General features: G+C 32.6%; 1 protein-coding gene across 1 annotated transcript in view; it reads left to right on the plus strand.

Annotated features, from left to right (window-relative positions):
- unc-104 (kinesin family member unc-104) overlaps positions 1-22,348 on the plus strand; it is a 184,289-nt gene that overhangs the window by 70,635 nt on the left and 91,306 nt on the right. The window contains 13 exon segments of the mRNA XM_067083286.1: positions 413-579; positions 840-1,018; positions 1,219-1,339; positions 1,656-1,790; positions 2,213-2,376; positions 2,520-2,659; positions 3,229-3,288; positions 8,658-8,783; positions 9,575-9,708; positions 13,751-13,912; positions 14,475-14,625; positions 15,153-15,355; positions 15,769-15,883. Of these exon segments, the coding sequence (XP_066939387.1) occupies positions 413-579; positions 840-1,018; positions 1,219-1,339; positions 1,656-1,790; positions 2,213-2,376; positions 2,520-2,659; positions 3,229-3,288; positions 8,658-8,783; positions 9,575-9,708; positions 13,751-13,912; positions 14,475-14,625; positions 15,153-15,355; positions 15,769-15,883 (1,857 nt within the window).

Below are 22,348 nucleotides of genomic sequence, written 5' to 3' on the forward strand. Positions count from 1 at the left end.
TGCACCAGTTATTAGAGATATATCTGGAGGACGATGATGCTCTGTTCTAGCATTATGAGAACTATGTTCCATCACAGTACAATACATTATTTGTCTCAGGTTCATGCAACCCCATTTTCACTAGAATATTGGTCAAGTTACAGGTTTATTGTTTTATGCTCAGGCTTCTACACAATAGAGCGATAGGAAGTATTGACTGAATTTACATGTTTTATAAGATAAAATATAATATTTTATGTTGCTTTGGAAATTGTTTCTGACAACTTCAGTTCCTTGAAGTTTTTCCTGGGCTAGGGTAAGGGATTATTTTTCTCCTCTTGTAAGCCATCGTCAAAATTAGTAAGTATTTATGCCTATTTGCCTTACATGAGTTATTTACTTTGTGAAGTAATTCAGTTTACTCCTTCCTCAGGCTACAATGTATGCATTTTTGCATATGGTCAAACTGGAGCAGGAAAGTCCTATACTATGATGGGGAAGCAAGAAGAAGGGCAGGAAGGAATTATTCCTCTTATTTGTAAAGATATGTTCAAGAAAATTGCAGACTGCAGTGATGAAGAACTTCAGTACTCTGTTGAAGTAAGTTGTCTGATGTAGAGGCATTCTTGACCCTTGCTTGTAAACAAAACAGTTGGTTATATTTTCATTTAGTTTTTATAGGAGTCATTTACAAATACTGTATCTGTACAACAGTTTATCTTTTAATGTAAAAATAAGTGTTGCCTTAGTTTTTTGCCAACTAATAAGAGGCTCAAAATTATCTTTGCAGAACTGAATAATGTGGTTTCTGTTATATGGTATGAAAAATTATGCATTTTCCTATGTATTATCTATAACAGGTAAGCTACATGGAGATCTACTGTGAGCGTGTCCGTGATTTGTTGAATCCCAAGAATAAGAACAACCTTCGTGTACGTGAGCACCCTCTTCTTGGACCATATGTAGAGGACTTAGCTAAATTAGCGGTCACTACATACGAAGATATTCACAACCTTATTGATGAAGGCAACAAGGCCAGGTACGATATTGTTTTCTTTCACCACCATTTCATTAATTTCATGTATGAAGTTTAATCTCTTTTTATAAAATAGCCTTTCCTTATGAGACTATGACATTAATTCATAATAAATGTTGTCATATTTTTACTGACTAACTGTCTTGCATTCAAGGCTACTGAAAATGTAAATACTTTATAAATTTTCTCATAAACACAAATAGGACTGTAGCAGCCACAAACATGAACGAGACTTCTTCAAGATCCCATGCTGTGTTTTCCATTGTATTAACTCAACGTCGGGAGGACCGTACAACAAATCTGTCTTCGGAACGAGTATCCAAGGTAACTTTTATATATCCATGAGTTTTCTTACCTTATGGCACATTATGCATTTCAGTTACTTATCTCAGTTATGAAATTTTTATATTTATAGATGATACACAAAGAAAGTATGATATTTTGAGAGATAATTGTTACTGACTATACGTGTACTTGTTTGTCCGAAAGAATACAGATTAATAGTCAATGTAATTTCTCTGGTTGTCTTTCTGATTACTAAATGAAAACAAATATTTTGATTAGCTGTAATTTCCTTTAATTATATGGGCATACTGTACTGTGCATAATGGTTATGTTATATCATACACAATTTTTTCAGATATCTCTAGTAGATTTAGCAGGTTCTGAGCGTGCAGATTCTACTGGAGCCAAAGGAACAAGACTCAAAGAGGGTGCCAACATTAACAAGTCCCTGACCACTCTCGGCAAAGTTATCTCTGCTCTAGCTGAAATTGTAAGGATATGAGGCACATTTTAGTACTGATTGGAATCATGATGATAAGTGAGAAATACTGTAGTAGTGCACTTTAGTCGTATATATTGATTCATACATTTCCCTTTGTGCCATTGTATTTTGTATTTTGGGATCAAGTGTATTTGATTCCTTCTATGTTCTGACTTTTGACCTCTTTTTTCAATACTGTTACTGTATCACTGTAATAGGTGAATACTCGTAAGGTACGTGTTTTATTTGAAAATTATTTTCTTTTTTCAGTCAAGTTTGACCACATAGCACTCATGATTGGTACTGTAATGGGACTAGTACCCTATAGCCATTCTTTCACTTGAAGAAACTGAGGAGGTTGTAGTAAAGCTTATTGTTAAAAAGCCAGGAATTACTTTGGTGCTCCATAATCAGTGACTCAATCATTTCAGGCTTCTAAACCTAATAAGAAGAGGAAAGCTGAATTCATTCCATACCGTGACTCTGTGTTGACTTGGTTGCTCCGTGAGAATCTCGGAGGAAACAGCAAAACAGCCATGGTGGCAGCTATATCACCTGCTGATATTAATTATGATGAAACTCTTTCAACTTTGCGGTAGGTATTTAAAGATACTCATCATGAGTGTTGTTAATCACTAGGTGGATGAAGGCATAAGTGGTGAGATGGTATTGTTTGGATATATGCAGTATTATGATGCATATGATGTACAAAATTTTTGAGGTAAAGCACATTTTCAGATATGCTGATCGTGCTAAAGCCATTCGCTGCAATGCAGTTGTCAATGAAGATGCAAATGCCAAGCTGATCCGTGAACTGAAAGAGGAGATTCAGCGTCTTCGTGACCTCCTTAAAGTTGAAGGCATTGAAGTTCAGGAAGGTATGTGGGCTGATTAATAGTGAGAATATTATTCTTATTGAACTTTATAGCTAACTCGCTAATCAGTAGAATATTAAGCAGGTTTTGATAACTTGAGCATTTGTGAGAATTGCTTGCTAGGATTCACACCTGAGAATGAGAAAAATAGATGGTTCTGCTCTTTGGAAGGTTTCTTTTTACTCCTAGAAAGCTTTTAGTTTAAATATGGTAGTCAATCCTCATTAATACGAAGCAGTATCATCACACCTTCTGCATACAGTGACAAAGCAGATTTTCTGAAATTCGTGCAATTGAGTGCCATTACTCTCAAGCGGTGTGTAAAAGTCTTATGTGAATTTAGTAGTTCAAAGCAAAGGTGGAACTGTAAAAAGGGGAGAAGTTAACCAACCCTAACCAGTGCACAGTTCGGGTGAGCTTTCTTGTTGAGTGATATATGAGCACCAGTATTGCTGTCCACTCTCTGCCTCTAAACAGCTTAGCCATATGGTCAAACAAGATTAGACCATAGGCAGTTGTTGAGGACTGAGCTAATGTGGGTGCCATTTTCTCCCTAATGCCACCTACAACAGGCCCGGAGTGCAAGGTCACCTACAACAACAATGAAAATCGCCCTGCTGATCTAGGTTCATGTAAGTAGCCTGCCCTATTCACTACACCCCAAGCTGTGCCCATGCCTCTTGTCATGTATGGGCTGGTTTACCCCTTTGCTACTTGAGCCATTTTTTGCTGTATTTTTTGGTCTGCTCCCCATTTCCTTGGGGTGCCCTTGCATTGCTCTATGAATGTTTTGCCCAGAGTGCACTACTGTATTTGGTCAGAGCTGAAGTGTCATTTTGCACTATCCCACCATCATGTCTTTTTGTACATGAATAACAAGGATAGATAGAATTTGCTCTGAGGGCAATGTGGCTACATCATAGCTGTAAATGTGCACTGTGTTACTAAAGAAAACAATGAGAAAGCAAAAAAAAAAAAAAAAGCTGCATGTTCAGCAAGGAAATTATGTGATGAATAAGAAATTTGAATTTACATTGGTATTTAAAGTATTTATATACAAAATAGATATTGGTGTTAAAAGCCTTTCTTCAAATAAGGCCTTTGATTGGACAGTGCACTTTATGGTCTTAAACAGCTTCTTAGTTATACCTATACAAATAAATAAACACTTGTCAATATGTCACACGGTCTTCAGTTTTTGTGGCTTGACTGCACTTAACAGCATATTCAGCTGACCAATTGACAAGTTGATATCTCACATCTGACTTTAGTAAGTGGCAGCAGGTGCTCAGCTGATCGTGAAATAGCACACTGCACGGCTTAGCCTTATCCCACCCATCGGTGTGCGAAGGCCTGCTGTATATGCAACACTCATCACATGCTTTGTGCAGTAACTCGTTTTGATTTTTTGTTTTGTTTTCAGGGTATGATATTATGATAGAATTTCCTGGAATATTTTGTTATGCAAATGAGTTTAGTGAATGTGAGGCTGAACCATTTTTGTAAGCTATGTCCTTTTTTACTGTTATTTTCTTGGTGCTGTAGCCAAACCTCTTTCCCATGATTGTTTACTCTTATTTTAATTTAGTGGCATTGCAGAGGAGTATGTGTATATATATATATATATATATATATATATATATATATATATATATATATATATATATATATATATATATATATATATATATATATATATATATATATATATATATATATATATATATACATACATACATACATACATACAGCACATATAGGAAAATAGATATATTTTATACATGTGTAGATACCACTGACTGACCATAGCTTTTTGGGTTATACAAAATGTACTTTTATATGTATTGATATGTAAAATGTTCACATTGGAAATTCATTCATCTTCACAAACAGTTTTGAGATATATCTCATCATTCATTGTGGAAAATAATGTATTTCTCACCCTGAAGAGAAGATATATATGGGGGAAGTTATTGATAGTAATAATAATGATAATAATGGTAGAAGATGAATATTATCAAGCAGGATAAGAATAGAGCAACAGAAGGTGAAGTAATTGATTAACAATTAGCATACCGTATTGTATAGTAGCATGGGAAAAGGGTAAGATATACGTGTGTGTGTGTGTGTGTGTGTGTGTGTATAGGAATGTACATATGTACTTCTGTGTGTATTTATGAATGTTTAGTGCATAATGGATTACAAGTTTCATCAAGGATTACCCAGAATATTATGGGCAAGGAGGTTGATGGTTGACATGTAATCATAGTTTATAGCAGCCTTGAAAAATTTTTTTCCATCTCCTTTGAATGTGCAGTGAGGTAGGGGAAGTAGAGCAGGTCATTTGTAGACAATTGCTATTTTAAGACACTAAAAGTGGCAAATTGCGAGTTAACTTCTTTTTGAGGCTGATTAATTATGCAAAAATTGGAATTTAGTCTAAAGAATTATGAAAGTTTATCTTATAGATTTTAATGTAAGTATTTAACAGATTTCACCTCATGCAATAAAGGGTGTTATAAAATCTTGGGGTAAGATACATGCATTATATTACTAGAGAAAATACACGATATTCAGAAATTAGGTCATTCATGTGAATGTTGACATAATTGACTCATTAAAAGAACACTGCAAAATGAAAATGCAGATAATTCACAGGTTAGTTTCTAGGCTAAACTCCACTATTAATTGTTTTACAGTTTAATTTATTGCCAAGGGACAAAGAAAGTAACTTTGCACAGAGAGTGCTTTAACTTGGCTATTTTATGTCATTACTTTGTCAGTGTTTAGCAGGTATTATAGCTTTTATGAAGATAAGAATTAGCTTGAAAACATCTGTTTACTGTACATGTAACATGAAAAAGATTTTTGTTTTCATTGTTGAATAAAAACCACACTAGTTAAAATGTTTTGTCACATGTTAAAAATGAGTTGCTGTATAAGCATGCACTTAGAAATGTGACTCAGTTACCTGTTGAAAGGACCATAAATATAATTTTGTTCACTATACATGCTCCAATTGATGTGGCTTACCCCTTTTTTATGGGTTGGGACAACAGAAAAGATCCTTTTCCAAAGAAGAAAGCAGGTGTTGGAAGGTTTCAGTCTGCCATGTTAAATTCACTAAATGACTTTATGTTTTAAGAGATCATGGGGGATAGATAAAGACCTAGACTTGATAGTTTTGGTATACGTAAATGGCACTGGAGAGAGGAGAGTAGAGAGAACCCCTTTTACATGTCTAAACCTATAAGGGAAAGCCCGACATAGAAAAAAAATTGAATTGGATGATGATGGTTATCTGTTATTCATGTCAGGTGATGTAATAATTTTAAGAATAATTTTTTAAAATTGTTCCTTAATACTTTCATCAGTTATAACCCAAGTATTTGTAAAGTAAAATTGTAAATTACTTCAAATTGAAGATAGCTAAACTAGGCAATGTCATTACGTAATCTTGTTACCCCTCCCAACGATAGTCCATGAATTTGACCTTTCAGGATAAAAAAATTATAAATTGGAAACATGGTGATTTATTGTCATATAGATAGTATTCAGACTTTTTTGTATTTAGTTGGATTACTTTGTACTGTCCCCACAAATACCACAAAAAGCTTTCATGCATAAATCATTTATTAATTACCTTAAGAATAAAAATTAATACAGTACAGTACATATATTTTCAGAATGCTCCAGTTACTTCAGTCATGATAATAGTAGTGATATAGTAATGGTACACATACACAGTTGCCCGTTATTTTACCATTGTAGCAGATTTATTAGACTATGGGTTAGATTTAGACATCTAAATCAGCTGGTTTTGTATTTTTCTTTTGTAAAGAAGCGCTAGATATTAAGGATGGAGGACTTTTTCATAGTTTCAGATTTAGGAGGTAAGGTTTATGATAAAGGCTTGTTTCATTATGTTTGCAATGGTTCATGAGAAATGAAATAGTTTGAAAGCCTTTCAGATTTTTCTTGCTCACAGAAGTCAAATGAATTTCATACAGCACATCAGTGTAAAAGTAAGGTCCCTTTGTAGTTTTAATTAGCCAGCCACTAAAGTTTTCACTCCATGTATCATTGGAAATAATAATTGTCTTTAAGCGTTATTTTGATTTCTGCAAGAAATGGTTATTATTAGATAATAATGAAGGTTGGTTTGGCTACTGCACAAAAGTTTAGAATGGCATACATCTTCTCTTCAGTTTTAATAAACTATTTTGTGTAACAGTTGAATTATTGAAGATGTATTATCAGGATTTTTAGGTGCTTGAATGTGAAATTGGTCACGTTGTTTTATGAATACTGTAGTCATAAGTACATTTTGCTCATTGGTGACTCATAGCTTATTTTCTGTAGATACCCTTAATGCCAGGCCAGATTTAGTTATCTACATACCAGTATATGAGGCTGCATTCACTTGACAATTGATTTCGTATGTTAATCTTCATGCTGTGTGCCTGTGATATCTTGGTTTTTTGAAATTATGGAGTCTGTGAATGCTAGCATAAGTTTCAAAATTTTGTAAATCACTTTGCTTTCTGTGTATTTTAAGATGTATTTTTTATACATTATATCCTGTAAATTTTTGTGATTTTATTCTAAATCAGATACTTTTTATACTGCTTATAAAATTTAGTTTTCATCCTCACAAAATTGTCTATTCCAATGTGGAACAATACACATTTTCAACTAAGGTTTTTTTTTGTTGATACACACTGTACAGTGATGTTCAAGTATGTAATGTGTAAAATTCTATCTATATTTACATATATTCATATACAGTATTGTGGTCCGCATTTCCTTTTTTGCTTTGGCTGCCATGCTTATTTTGTTGGCAAGATATTTCCCAATACTCCAAACAATAGAAGTGATATCATTTGCAGTGATTCAGTAATGTAGATTAGCAGTTGCAGTATGATCATCCCTTAATAGTTTACACTTAGTTGTTGAAGTGGTTGCATTGCTTTTCATCATTTACATACACTTAATAATAGCAGCAACAATCAACCATTGTAAACATTTAATTTTCTTGCAACGACTTTAGTTCATATCATGCATACAATGCATTACATATGTTGTTTTGATTTGTGTGTTCTTAGTAATGTTTGCAGAGCATTTGGTAAGTATGAAGGTAGTTTGTAAAATATAAATATTGGAGTTTTCTTATTTAAGTTAAACTAGGTTGTAACATTGGCTATTGAAGCTAGTCTTATATTTTGAATGAAAGGGAATATCAAGATATATTTGAGTGGATGATAATTTTGTTTTTTCTAAAGGGCTCCAGTCAACTTTTTTATTTTTTACAGCTGCTAGACAGGCCATGGTTTATCCCAGCCTCCAAATTGTAGTAGAAAGATTTTCCTTTTCCATTATATATACCATCGTAGATTACTTATAAAATGGGGAAGGACATTCAGGATACTTGAAATAATTTGTGGATTACATGTTCATTTGTAAAAAACAGTGTTTATACTTAATGTTCATATAATTTTGTATCAGAATAAATAATTTTACTATTGTACCCCGATATATCTTTGATAATATGTATAGGTTTGTTGTGTGTGTGTCCTAAAGATACAGCACTAGCTATTGTTTTATGAAATGTGTTGTAACAGATTTCTGTTCTTTGTAATTTTTGTTTTCTCTAATTATGACACTATTTCATGTCCTTAAAGTCCAGAGAGTAATAAATTAACTTAGTATGAAAAGTTTAATACTTGACATGTTAGTGCTGGTAATTAACTAGATGATAGCTCTTGTATCTGACAAAGCTGAAAATAAAAAAATATGGAATGATAATGTCCTTGTAGTTATGAAAAATATTTAATATTTAGAGTTAATTTTGTACTGACTTTGAAAGTAAATAACATCTAAAACATTTACCCTCCTGAAATGTAATTGTAGTGCAGTGTGGAGTATAAAAATCAAAAGCAAATATTATATTGTTCACATAATTATGAGACCCCCTGCCATTCACGTCATTCAATACTTGCAGGTCAGGAGATCACAAAAGTTATGAATAGCAGGAATGACAAAGAGACTCCTCAGATAAACTCCCCAGTGTCTACAGTTGCTGAAGTTGCGGTCGATCAGCTACAGGCCAATGAGAAGCTCATTGCAGGTAAAAATAAGATTGCATTTGCGGGCACTGAAGTTTGTTAACAATTCTTAGTGTTTTTGGCAAACTATTGGTTTAATTGGGAATAAGTCCAGATCAGATTTGCAGAAGATAGCATTGATGATAAAGTTAAAGTGTATCATTTTATATGAATGGAAGTTCATTTTTGTTAACTTACATTTTTCATATTCATTATACAGCAAGTTCATTACTTAAGACTTTCATTAATCACTTTACAACAGGCCACTGTATTTTAATAAAGGTTTTTGTATGGAAGGTCTCTTTATTTTATTTGTAATCTTTTAAGTTTTATAGTGTATAAATTTTTATTATTTTTATTTTTTAATGTAAATCTTATTGTGTGTGGACCATTAATCAAGGAATGAATTAGTAAAGATAAATTTTTTTATTAAATAATTTTCTTATTTCACCATACTAAAACTTTGAGAAGCAGGTTTTTTGCAAAGTTCTTATATCATTTTTTTTATAAATGAAGAGTTGAGTATAAATATGATACTGTCAATTCTTACAACATAATAGATATTAAAACAAAAAAATTAGGTCTTCTGCAAAAGGCTTAAGCTATGGTAAGAATTTTTTTTTTTTTCATTAAAAAGTCATTCGGAAACATTCTAAGATATTCTAAAGGGTTCTGTTAGGAGGCCATTAGTGAGTGTAGTATAAAATTTGCAAAGATCTGGGCAGCCCCCTGTTATTCCAGGTCTTTTAAGTTTTAGTAGGTTTGATTATCTGTGATAACTTTTAAACAATTTCATTCATTCACCACCAATCAGAACTAAATGAGACATGGGAGGAGAAACTGAAACGCACCGAAAGTATACGTTTGCAACGTGAAGCTGTCTTTGCTGAGATGGGTGTAGCCCTGAAAGAAGATGGCAATACCCTTGGAATATTTTCTCCTAAAAAGGTGTGTATATTATATTTTTGTTGCTGTAAAAACCCATATTAGTGAATCACTGATAAATATTTATGGTCTTACTTAGCATCCCAGGAATTTGCTAAACAGCAACTTGTTATCTCTCTCTCTCTCTCTCTCTCTCTCTCTCTCTCTCTCTCTCTCTCTCTCTCTCTCTCTCTCTCTCTCTCTCTCACACACACACACACACACACACACACACACACACACACACACACACACACACACACACACACTAAAAAATTGTATACAGTAGTATGTTAAAAAAGAAACAAACCTTGTTAAAAATATAATAATTTTATCCAAATCTTCAAGTATGTCTGATGGTTGGGAATTGGAAGTCATAGCAAAGTTACCAAAGACAGGTGATATGACTGAATGTGGTAATTATAGAGACATTGCACTTATGTCATTAGGAATGACAATATTCAGTATTCTTATACTTAATAGGCTGAAGAAAGGATTTAATAAAATTTGAGATGAGCAAATTAGTTTTGGAAAAGGCAGGAGCTGTACAGACCAAATACTTGTGTCAAGACACATTTTGCAGCCTCCTCTGATGGCTTTTGTTGAGAATTAGAAGGCATTTGACCGGATCCACAGACCAGTACTATGGAAGGTCTTGGATCCTTAAGGCATTTCTGTTAAGTATGTAATGCTTATTGAAATTATCCATGAATGAAGTGCATGCAAAGTTTGTGCTATTGGGGTCTTGTCAAGAGATTTTGCAGTAAAATAGTTGGGTACTACAATGGAATGTTATCTATCCTTTGCTGTTTGCCCTTCTTTTAGATTTTTTAACAAAAAAGTGGTCAGTAATGGAAGAGAAGTTTTAGATTGAAATAATGACAGAAATGTTACAAAGTTGGAATTTGCAGTCAATGCTGTTTTTTTCAAAAGCACCACAAGATATACAAAGCTTACTTAATGTAATGCATCAGATATCTTGAGAGATGGGACTGAAAATACAAAGAAAAATACAAATAATGAGGACTGGCTATCCAACATGAGATGGAGAAAGGATTAAAGAGTTGAATCTTTCTAATATTTAAGAATGATATCCAGTACAGGTTCTCATGAGTTGGAATTTATTGAACGAATAAAAAAGGCAAATCAGACAATGGTCTGTTTGAATAAGTTTTGAAAATCAAATAGATTGAAATTAGTCAAGTATGATCAGTAATGTAATACTGTATGCACATGTACCGTGGTATGACCAAGAAACAATATCTAAAAAATTTAGTTGATTTGAAAATAAAGTTTCAAGATGAATGTTAGGAGTCAGATGACAGGATAGAGTTAGAAATACTATTTTAAGGGAAATTGCAGGAGTTCCCTATGTAGATGAGATAATGATGAAAGGGAGATGTAGATGGCTTGGACATGTCCTGTACACAACCCATGGTAGAACATTGCAGTACGCTGACAGTGTTGAGGTTCTGTTGGCTAGAGAGTTGGAAGAACCTGACTTGTGGATGAGAACTACAGCAGGAAGGAAGGCAGGATGAAAAGTGATTTGTGGAGGATTGAGCATAGGAAGGTCATGAGTGGCAAAAATTCACAGAGGCCCTCTGAATATTAGTGTTGGAGGTTGGGATGATTATTACTACAGTGTACATATTATGTAAAGGAATCATAAGTAACATTCAAAGGAAGAAGATGTTTCAAATTTATAATAAAATAATGAGATTTATATTAAGAGAGAGAGAGAGAGAGAGAGAGATTGCACCAGAAAGCCATCCAACATGTGATAGACAAATATATTGACAGCAATATATTTGTCTATCATTTTATTCAATACTCATAATTAAATAACAATAGAGAACACAATAGACAACAAACTTCCCACGCAAATTATCATTTACGTGACATAACTGCTCTCCTTGTCACCAAAAGCTATTAGCATAGCTAGGCTGTATACTGTCATGCCCATCAGATATTTCCATTGACATTAGTTTACAGTACTGTAATTTACTGTCTCTACCAGAATGCAAGATCAAAAGATTTTCATGATGTTGGTGGAATAAAATAAGCTTGGAATGAAATTAGATTGTGTGCTGTAGAATGAACTTTTCTTAGTAGTACAACGTAGCCTCAGTGCCCTATAGGTTGCACTGTCAAGGTTTAAGTGTACTGAGGTTCTTAGATAAGTATAATGCACATAAATTTAGTCGGCAGTCAAGTTAGATTTACAAAGATAAGGTTAACCTAGTAGTGAAAATAATACAAAAAGATATTAACACTCATGACAATTAGCATTCATGATGAGACTTTTGCATGTGTGATGAAAGGTATGTTTTTTATGTTGTTAAATATAAATATTTAAAGGTTACATTAAAGTACAGTCACATCTTTGGTACATTTTGACTTGAGTATGAATCAAGTGTTTTTGGGCTATTAATGAATTTGGCTGAGATGTCTTATTTGCTCATTTTTCTTGTGATAGCTGCTTTGCATCATTACCAGTGCTCTTTTTACCATAGATTTGGATGAAGATAACTAAAATTAGCTAAAATGCATTTGGATGTGTAGTATTTGTTAATGCTATACCTTCTATATAAATGTTTAGAGAGGATGAAACTTTTATTGAGCTGTCTCAACTGAACATAGAATTGAGAATGTGTGTGTGTGTGTGTGTGTGTGGCTGTTATTAAGAGATTTTGGTGTTGCTCCCTTTCTATTTCTGTTGTGTCTGGTACAGTATTTGGACTATAGAATCAGATACTGAAGGATAAGCATGATCTGCTGTATGTTGCTGTATATATCAGATGACATATTAGTACAACATGTTTTACATATCAGATGCCTTCTTATCTGTTCTGTTTTTTGTTGACTGCATGAGTTTTAGGTTTTAAGGTTTTCGTTAGTGTGAGTACAACAATATTTATTTTTATTTTCATACAATATCAATTTTTATACATTTCCTTATACTGAAATATTTTGATTTTACAAACATTTGTAACATATGAAATAGACTGCCAGTGAAAACATGTGAAAAGTGAAAAATTCTAAGTGTAAAAGAAATTTATTATATGTCATATCACAGTATTCTAAAATGGTAGATAAAAGTTAGGAATTTCTTAACAGGTCCTTGATGTGATGATTGCAAAAGTAGAAATTTATAAAAGTAATCAGGTCTGCTCTGAGAGAAAGTAAGGTTGAGTTCACTGCTTTTTAAAATGGGAATGCGTTCAACATTTTGTGAGTGGTTATAAAGAAATTGCTATTACTCATGTGATAGACTATTTTCATTGAACTGAAGCAGCTGTAGAATATGCACCCACCAACTCTCATTTTTTAATTGCCATTTTTATATGTTGGATATATATAGGTCTCTCCACATTATTGCAGGCATCGTAAGACCTTTTGAAGAAGATTTAGTATGTTATGAAATTATTATTTTTTGTAAAAATATTGAGCTTTCAATATTTTCATAACCTATACTTAAAAGCCTGTAGCTTCTACTTCTTTAGTAGCCTCCCAGAGCTTTAGAATCATCCTTTGATCATGACATATAGCAGATTGGGGCTACATTATTGTGTAAGACTCTCTCTCTTTCTCTCTCATGATTTTGATAATTTTCTACAAGTTACATTTAGGGTATAGCACAGATAAATAGCACTTGTCTAGCTCATACCATAAGGTAATGCGATAATTTTGTGAAAGTGGACAAAGGACATGTTTCACAGTATATATAATTGGTTAGTTACATTTTCTGTTGCAAAAATTCTAACCTAGTGTACTGTACTTCAAACCTTGTCTGTATGTGCAAGACGTAATATTTTGTAAAGTATATACAGTAATTAAATTTAGAGTTTTGTAGTGTATAGTCAGAATGATTGCTAGTTTATAAGAAAAAGTAATGTTCCAGTTGGTGTTTATATTCCATTGAAGAACAATAGCCGTGGAAAGAAATATTTGCAAAGCATTACAGTATATGTAGTCTTTTTCTTTCACTGATTTTGTTCCTAATTAAATAAGCAAGCATCTCGAATTCCATTCGCATTCATTTGATTTTTATATGTCATTACAGACTCCACATTTGGTGAACCTAAATGAAGACCCATCAATGTCTGAGTGTCTTCTTTACTACATAAAGGATGGCATTACAAAAGTTGGGTCTGCAGAATCAAATATTCCGCAAGACATTCAGCTGTATGGAGCTCATATAAAGTCTGAGCACTGCTTGTTTGAGGTAAGTAATAAGATGAAATTCAATGAAGAATATATTGTAGCTTACTTTAGTTTGTTTGAAGTAAAGCTAAACATTCATGTGTACTTTATGATTTTTTAGTATTTTTAAGAAAGTGTCAGTGCCAGGAATTGTGTTTCTTTTTCCAGTTGCTTTGTATTATTACTGTGCATCTTTTTTCTTTAAATAATATATCTGTTTTCTTTCAGTGTCTTTATTAGTATAATATTCATATGACAAATTAGGAAAAATATAAAATGCTGTGAATGCAATTAAAAATTAAATAATTTATATATGAATATAAAAAAATAATATTTATAATTCTTGTCTGTGTATTTTTGTAACATACGAGAAAATTATTTAGAGAGCTCAGATACTGAGAATCTTTGTGTGAGCCACTTCTGACTAGTGATTCATTTCATATCTTCTATTTCATAGATAGTAACGTCCACTGGAATTCTCAAATTACCTGTTAATTTATTGAACAAACTGTCGTGTTTTCATCACTTTTGATAATTTTGCAATTATTACTTTCATTTGTCTAAAGTAAGATATATTTGTACAGAACCAGGAGGGTGTGGTATCTCTACATCCCCGACCAAATGCTCTCTGCTATGTAAATGGACGAGAGTTGGTAGAACCAACTGTCTTGAAAACAGGCTCTCGTGTCATTCTTGGGAAGAATCATGTCTTTAGATTCAACCATCCAGAGCAAGGTAGTTTATACAGTATTGTTTATAGTTTTCTTTTATGAATTAGTTCACTTACTGCTGTGCAGTATGTCAGGTTAGTATGCTGTAAAATGTAAAGCACAGTAATTTCCATTTAATACTATACCTTTGGCAGTACAGTATTCACAGCCAGGATATACTCTTGAGTACTAGGTCATCAACTAGTATACACTCTTTTGCTTAATTACATGGGGTCATTACCTGTTTTGCAATTATTTTGTAGTTTGTAAAAGATCATGTCTCACAGAGCTGGTCTGAAGGATTTGAAAATTGAAGTGAATAACATCATGGGGCTTGGCCTTAAAGAATGGTGATATAGTAATACACAGTAATAAGTTTACAGAAAGGTATGTCTTTAATTTGAGGCATTGCAATTTTTTTAGATTTTTTTAAGCAGTCTTGTATGTCATTAAATACTGGCAAATTTCTTGTAAATGTGCATGGATAAAAACATTTAAGACCTACTCTTGTAATGAAGTCTTATTATTTGACTTCTTCCTTTTCAAAAATAGCAAGGGAACGCCGGGAAACAAAATCTCCTGCTGAAACCCCTGGCTCAGGAGAACCTGCTGATTGGCAGTTTGCACAGGTCGAATTGTTGGAGAAGCAAGGTATTGACTTGAAAGAAGAGATGGAGAAGCGATTAGTTGCTTTGGAGGAACAGTATCAGCGTGAGAAAGAGGAGGCACAAAAGGAGTTCGATAAAGAGAGAAAGGTATACTGTATAGTAGTTTTTATTACTTGAGGATTATATTTCTTTCTTGGTAATGTGAAATTTTAAAAAACAAAAGAGATATGGGATTTAGCTATTGGGATGGTGTATCATGACTAACCTTTTCTCTGTGGTTAGACTTGATTGCTGTGAGGTGTTTTACATCCTTCGTAATAAAATAGGTTTCCTGTATATATTGTGTGAAAATTAGTCCTTGCCTCAGAAACTGAATGATTACATGATCTTGATTAATTGTTTTAATAGGGAGTTATTTTGTAGAGTGTCTTCATTATTGTTTTAGAGGACAGATTTCAACATTTGAATGTTTAGAGTTCGTTTATCTCATGAAGCCACCCTTTGAATTACATGTACTTTGATTTTGACATTTTTTTTAATGTAAACTGCCATTCTTTCAGAATTATGAAGCTCGTATTGATGCTCTACAAAAGCAAGTAGAGGAACAGAGCATGACTATGTCCATGTATTCATCATATACACCTGATGATTTCAACAATGAAGAGGACATCTTTGGTGGGTTCCTCCATGTTTGCTCTCAGATATTTTTTAAAGTTCCAAAGAACAAGCATCTTTTAAGCATTCAGTCTGTGTTAAGCAAGTTAGATTACTCTTAATATAAATTTAACCTTAAGAATTTACTGTTATGAAATAGCTGATTTTGTAAGCTAATAGTACTAGATCACTAGATTGTGTTGTGAGGATTTTTGTGGAATTTCATTACAAGAGTGATCATACTTCTTTTATATGGAGTGGATACTACAAAAGAATTTTGTTGTTTTAATATTTTATACTCTGTACCCTGTATTGAGTATGATTTCCAGGACACTTGTATTCAATAGTGTACAGTTTGAACTTGCTTCTAGTATAGTATATCCCTCTATTCATTAGAAGAACTGTAATGTATTTTGATAATCCTGACTTGTTTTTAGATCAGACAGTCTATAGAATTTGAGATGGAGCTTGCAAGTGCATGAATGTTTTTTATCCTTATCCTTGGCTGTTTCTTATCCTCAAGACGAAAGACAGATGGACGAATGCTGTAATCATGTAATGTTGAATTTTCTAGCATCATACTGTATATAATTTTAGTTGGTAAACAAAGTATATAGTGGTTAAAGCCATTTTCAGTTCCATTTTTGTTGAGATACCAGTTTTGAATGTGATTAATTGCAATATACAAAATAGAATACAGTAATAAAATATTGGTAATATAGCAGTCATTTCCATAAAGGAACATAAGCTTGTGTTTACCAGACCTTATGATGTATGATGCAGATGTATCTTGCCTTTTTAGGATTCATATCATCAGAAAAGAGACCAGATTGCTGCTTGCAAGCATTGGCATTCCCACTCTGTCTTATTGATGTTGCAAAGTTGCAGATATCCTATGTTAAATCACTTGATATATCTTTATGTGTGAGGAGTATGCTGGGTATATCATAGATATAAACAATGGGTTTCACCCTTGTATTTAAAATAAGAATCAAGCTGACTGGATAGGAACTACTCACAGCCATCATTTGTTAGGTATTCTATATTATTATTTTTCATATTTGTCAGTTACTTTGATAAAGGAAAAGATGTGCTCTTATACAAAACAAAATTTTTCTTCACTTCTCATGGTATTAGAGCTCTCTGAGACATTTGCATTTTTTCTTTCCAAACGTCAGTCTTCACTTCTTGAAAGGGGAAAAGGCACATGAATTGTCTTGTGATGTCCAACTTAAATAGAATGGCAGAATTCTGCTATGTTAGGATGTAATGTATCCATGCATGGTAAGCACTTTTAGAAACAAATAATCTCCCTTGTTTGATCCCAGTTTGGCATATCCACGTATGAGTGTCACATGTAGCAAGACCCTCTTGGTGTAATCCTACAGACTTCTTTCAGTGGAGTTAAGCATTTCATATGTACTAATGATGGCAAAACCTGCCAGTTAGATTTCAGTATTTTAGAAGTACATGTATATAGCTACAATTCAGTATTATTGTGTTTAAATCCACACTTTACATCATAGTGTAATTTAGAGGTCAATAATAGAATGTTATGGGCAAGAACTGCTATAGTAAATTAATTGATATTCTCATGAGGACAAATAATGTTACCGTTGGGATTATTGTAAGTGATGTAATTGCTGTAAATTTTTATAATTGATAGTTATGGTTAGGTGTGTTACAGCAGTAAACATGATATCAGTGAATGAGTGTAGAACCAAGATTTTAATTTTCGTGAGTAAAAACATGGAAAGGGAGGATAAAACTGGAAAGGTGACAATTAAGGTAATACAGTAGTTTTGACATTTTTTTGTGACAGGTATGCAGTTAGCTAGCCTAGTTTAGATTTGATGGGGTCGTAATTCTCCTGCGCAAGGCTAAGTACTATTTACTATTAAGGTATTGTAGGTATCTTGCTCCTTTATCAGTGGTATGATGTATGACACCCATAGGGTGAGTTGGTTTAAACTGTCCATTTGTCATTACAAGCTAATTGAGTCATTTTGGGTAGGTTAGGAATATTATGGTTTTGCTGATGTTATTCATTATTGTCTAAAATTAATGAAAGGATACATAGAAAGCATGCAAAGATGTAATAAAGTTCTCTCTAAAATAATTCAGAGAATACAAGGTAATCAGGGAATATTAAGTCTATAAAGAAAAGGGGCTAGCCTTATGAGTCAAGTGTTCTGACTCTGTGATGTAGTTAAAGTGCCTAATAATAGTAACAAAGAAAAGTAATTATTCTTTTTATTACTACATGTATGATATCTAAGCACAAACCATGCCTTAGAATGCTCAAAATTTAGCTGTTGGCATGGGTAGCAATGAATATTTATAAAAATTACAAGTAAAATATTTGTTTGCATTGAATTTAAACCAAATTGTCATGATACAACAGTGCTAACACAAAATATGTTTGAATATGCTTTTCATTAGAAAAGGTGCATGCACTCTTATTAAGCCAAACTTTTGTGATGCAACATAGCCCTAACTTAAGATATGCTTAAATATGCTTTTCATTAGAAGAGGTCTATTATGTAGTATTTCTGCATAATTGGTTACTTAGAAAAGATCTATTAATTGAAAAGTATGCAAGAGAAATTTCTTGTTATTATAAGATCTTTATGAGTATCTCAGTATTGTTGAAAGAAATTTAGTTGTAGAATAATTGCAGAAATTTTTAGGATATCCTTTTTTTAATTTATACATTGGAATTTTTTTTCTATATTAACTAAAGGTCATTATTGCTGATTAAGGAAGGTTCAGCATGATTAGATTGGCTGAGAAAAGTAAAACTGATTTTTGAGTTGTCTGTATTTGACAGCATAATTCCTCATCTTTACATTTTCACCCACGTTTAGTATCTCTTATGGCAGTAATACCAAATTAACTTGAGAGAGAATAGCTGATAGCTCAAATGATGGTAATTTTTAAATGTGGAATTTACCATTTTGATAGACAATGTTCATATTTATTTGTACAGTCTACTCGCCTAATATATGAGATTGTGGTCAATAGAGCACCCTACATATTACGAACTCATTTATTACAAACAAAACTTCTTATAGGAGTAAATATATAGAGCCATCCTTTACCAGACCTTACCTTTTACCTGTCCAATTATGTTAAAAACTAATGGGTAATATATACCCTTAATTGTATTGACACTAGTGCAGATTAATAAAGAAAAGAAAAATAGACACTCCACTTAATGACAATGAGAATTTATCAGTAAGGGAGTGGCCATTTTTTTGTGATATACTCATTATTTTGGTCACATTATGAAGTTCAATTTTTTCATTTAGAGCTTATTTAAAATCTTATGAAAAGAAAGTAAAGCTGAACAAATTTTAAGTATATTAATAAACTAAAGAGTATTGAAGAGCAATAAACATGTCTTGCTTAGTAATGGTTTTGTCTAGAACAACTGTATGAAGTTTCTGGATAATAATTAGTGCAGTATGCTCATAGAAAAGTTCAAAGAATGAAATAAAATGTCAAGGCAAATTTTTTTTAATCCCATAAAAATAATAGTTTGTGTGTAGCAACTGCATTGCAGACATTGGAACAATAAAGTTAATATTATGCATAGCAAGAAACTTATATTTTGCTGAGTGCTGAAGTCAAGAGAGAGAGAGAGAGAGAGCAAAGTAATTGCATACTATGTTATAGGCCCAGACAAGATCAACGGACAAATGCACTTATGCACATATAGTCAATAATGCTTGAATGCATTCCTGTCATTTTACAATATTTATATATTTTCAACTGATGGTATGTGCAGCACTGCACTGCTTGCCTTTTTTTTTTATTAATGGCTTATTGTTCACTTGTAGCTTGTTACTACAAAGAATGCACACAATGACACATACAAACATACACCTCAGGGGACTAAAGATTTTGGTATGTTCATTGCCTTTTCTAACTTGGCTTGTTTCTTTTCTGAACATGTTAGGAATGTGTTATTCATAACTTATTTATTTCAAAACATTTTTAAGAGAGCGAGAGAGAGAGAGAGAGAGTGCCTAAATACCTTATAACTAGATCAGCATACAAACATATGTACTGTTTCAGTCTGTTGCCATGCCTGTATGTACAGTATACTTGCATACAGTTTCTTAATTGATGTTATGAGCAGCTGTATGGAGCACAAATTTCAGCAGAAGCTTGCATATTGCAGGTTTTAGTCATACCTCTGGTCCTGCCATGCGTATAAGGTGATTTGATTATTACAAGCTTGCATATTAGGCAAGTGGACTGCATACATGAAAATATATGAAGTAAAAGAGAAAAAAGGACGAAAAATATGTAGCTTCCATAAAGAGAAGGCTTATTTTGTATTGAATACAGTATACTGTAGTAGGTATAGTATAGATATCAGGATTTATGGAGTCCTTCTCTTCATAGTATCCCTGGGTGAGCATGTCTGTGCACAGTATAAAGTAAATGTTTGCACATTAATGTGGTTATATATGTCATTGCACAGTCATTTGCTTGCTATGTGTTCCAAGGTTGTATTAGTGGTGAGTGTTTTCACTTGAATCAGATGTGACAGTTTATACACAAATCTTACAATGAGGATATTTCAAGTTAATGTAGGATATTCTGTTAAACTTGCTCCCTAAAGTACTACTGTATAGAGGAAATGTACATCAGGTTTAATCTACATAGAGATTTGAATTTCATTGTGTTATTCAAGTTATTTAATTCTTGAGATATTTATTGTTAGGAGCATTTTAGAAAGACAAGTTGTGCCAACCCCTCTTTGCAACAATTAAATGTTTAGCTTCTTTGAATTTGAAGTTACATTTGTAGTTACCTACTTCTTTTACTCTTCATTCCCTAATACAGAACACATTATCTTAATTTTCCTCTCCTAATACAGAACACATTATCTCTCTCTCTCTCTCTCTCTCTCTCTCTCTCTCTCTCTCTCTCTCTCTCTCTCTCTCTCTTTATTCGACTGTTATGTAACTACTAATTTGTGAGATTAATCATAGCCATTAAGTCATTTTGGCCCTTGACACATAGGACTTTTAACTCCATCTCTGCAAATGAGGTGACTCAGAGAAGACATCTTAACCCCATACAGCATTTTGAGCCATGTTTCTTTCAGGCTTTGTGGTTCAGTGCTTGATTTCAGTTTTGTGTAGTTTATTTTACAAAACAAATTTTAAAAGCTTTTGTATTTTGGATTATGTAATATCCTTTTATTTTAGTGTTATAAATTCCACTTGAGTATCAAAATCAAAAGTAATTTAATTTTGTAAAGCAGTCATTCATGTAAAGGAATGGGTTTCTGCAAGATGCTTAGAGGCAGCAGTAAATAAACTGGACTTTCTCTATTGAAACTGATGCATTCATAAGAAGTAAATTTAACTGGATGATCCACTTACAGTTACAGTGCCATGAATATCAAAGTGTGCATATCAGATTTGTTGTTTAGTAGATGTAAAACTTTTAATTTTATACCTCTGAAGCAACCTTTGTCAAGAGCAAGTATATATATACAGTAAATATATATATATATATATATATATATATATATATATATATATATATATATATATGTATGTATATATAGATATACAGTATGTCTTAGTGATTCTTAGAAGTATGTGTCAAAAGGAAAATTGTTTTCTTTAATATTTGTGGCTATTCTTGGAAAGACGTTCATTGAGCAGTGGCCTTTGGCTATATATGGAATATATTCAAAGTAGTTTTGAAACATAATCAGAGAAGGTTTTGGTGTGAAAACACATATGAATGAATAGAGTATGGAACCTGAATTTTTTTTATTAATTATATACATGGAAGGAAGATGTAATAGCTTTGGTTTTATAGTTTCATCCATTAAAATGGATAAGTTAAGCTCGCATTGTCAAGGTCTTTATTGTTGCTTGCATCAGTAGCATGTATTATTTTGTGTGTTTGTGTGTGTGTGTGTGTGTGAGAACCAAGATAAGCAAAAACTCTAAAGAACTTGGAGATAAAACTTATTATTTTTCACATTGAGTGAAGAAGGATGATAGTAGGTCCTTGAAATTGAGAGTGAGCATGAAGAGTCTCAGCAGGTTAGAGATGGAAATGAAAAAGAGTACTCAAATTTCACAGTAAAATGGAGTTTTCTAGTTATTTATGTCATTGTTTTGAAAGTCGTTTTTGAATAATTAGGTGTGAGAACTTGTTCCATATTGATATTTGATCTCTTAAGACGTGATTAGGTGAAAAGTCTCCTTTCACGTAGAGGGGGATTTTTCAAGGTAACAGCATGAATAGACCCAATAATTCATAGGTATATTTGTAAGTAATGTTGTGTTGTTTATGTTCATTGTAGTATTATTTTATATAGTTTTTGAAAATGTAGTTTGTTTCTTCTGTTTTATGCACAAAAGTGTATTTTATTCCCTTGCATAAAATGGTGGCTAAAATAATAATGGCACATTAGTTATTTTTATTAAAATCATATAAGTTGGATAG

Source organism: Macrobrachium rosenbergii, chromosome 3 (genome assembly GCF_040412425.1).
Source record: "Macrobrachium rosenbergii isolate ZJJX-2024 chromosome 3, ASM4041242v1, whole genome shotgun sequence".
Classification (NCBI taxonomy): domain Eukaryota; kingdom Metazoa; phylum Arthropoda; class Malacostraca; order Decapoda; family Palaemonidae; genus Macrobrachium; species Macrobrachium rosenbergii.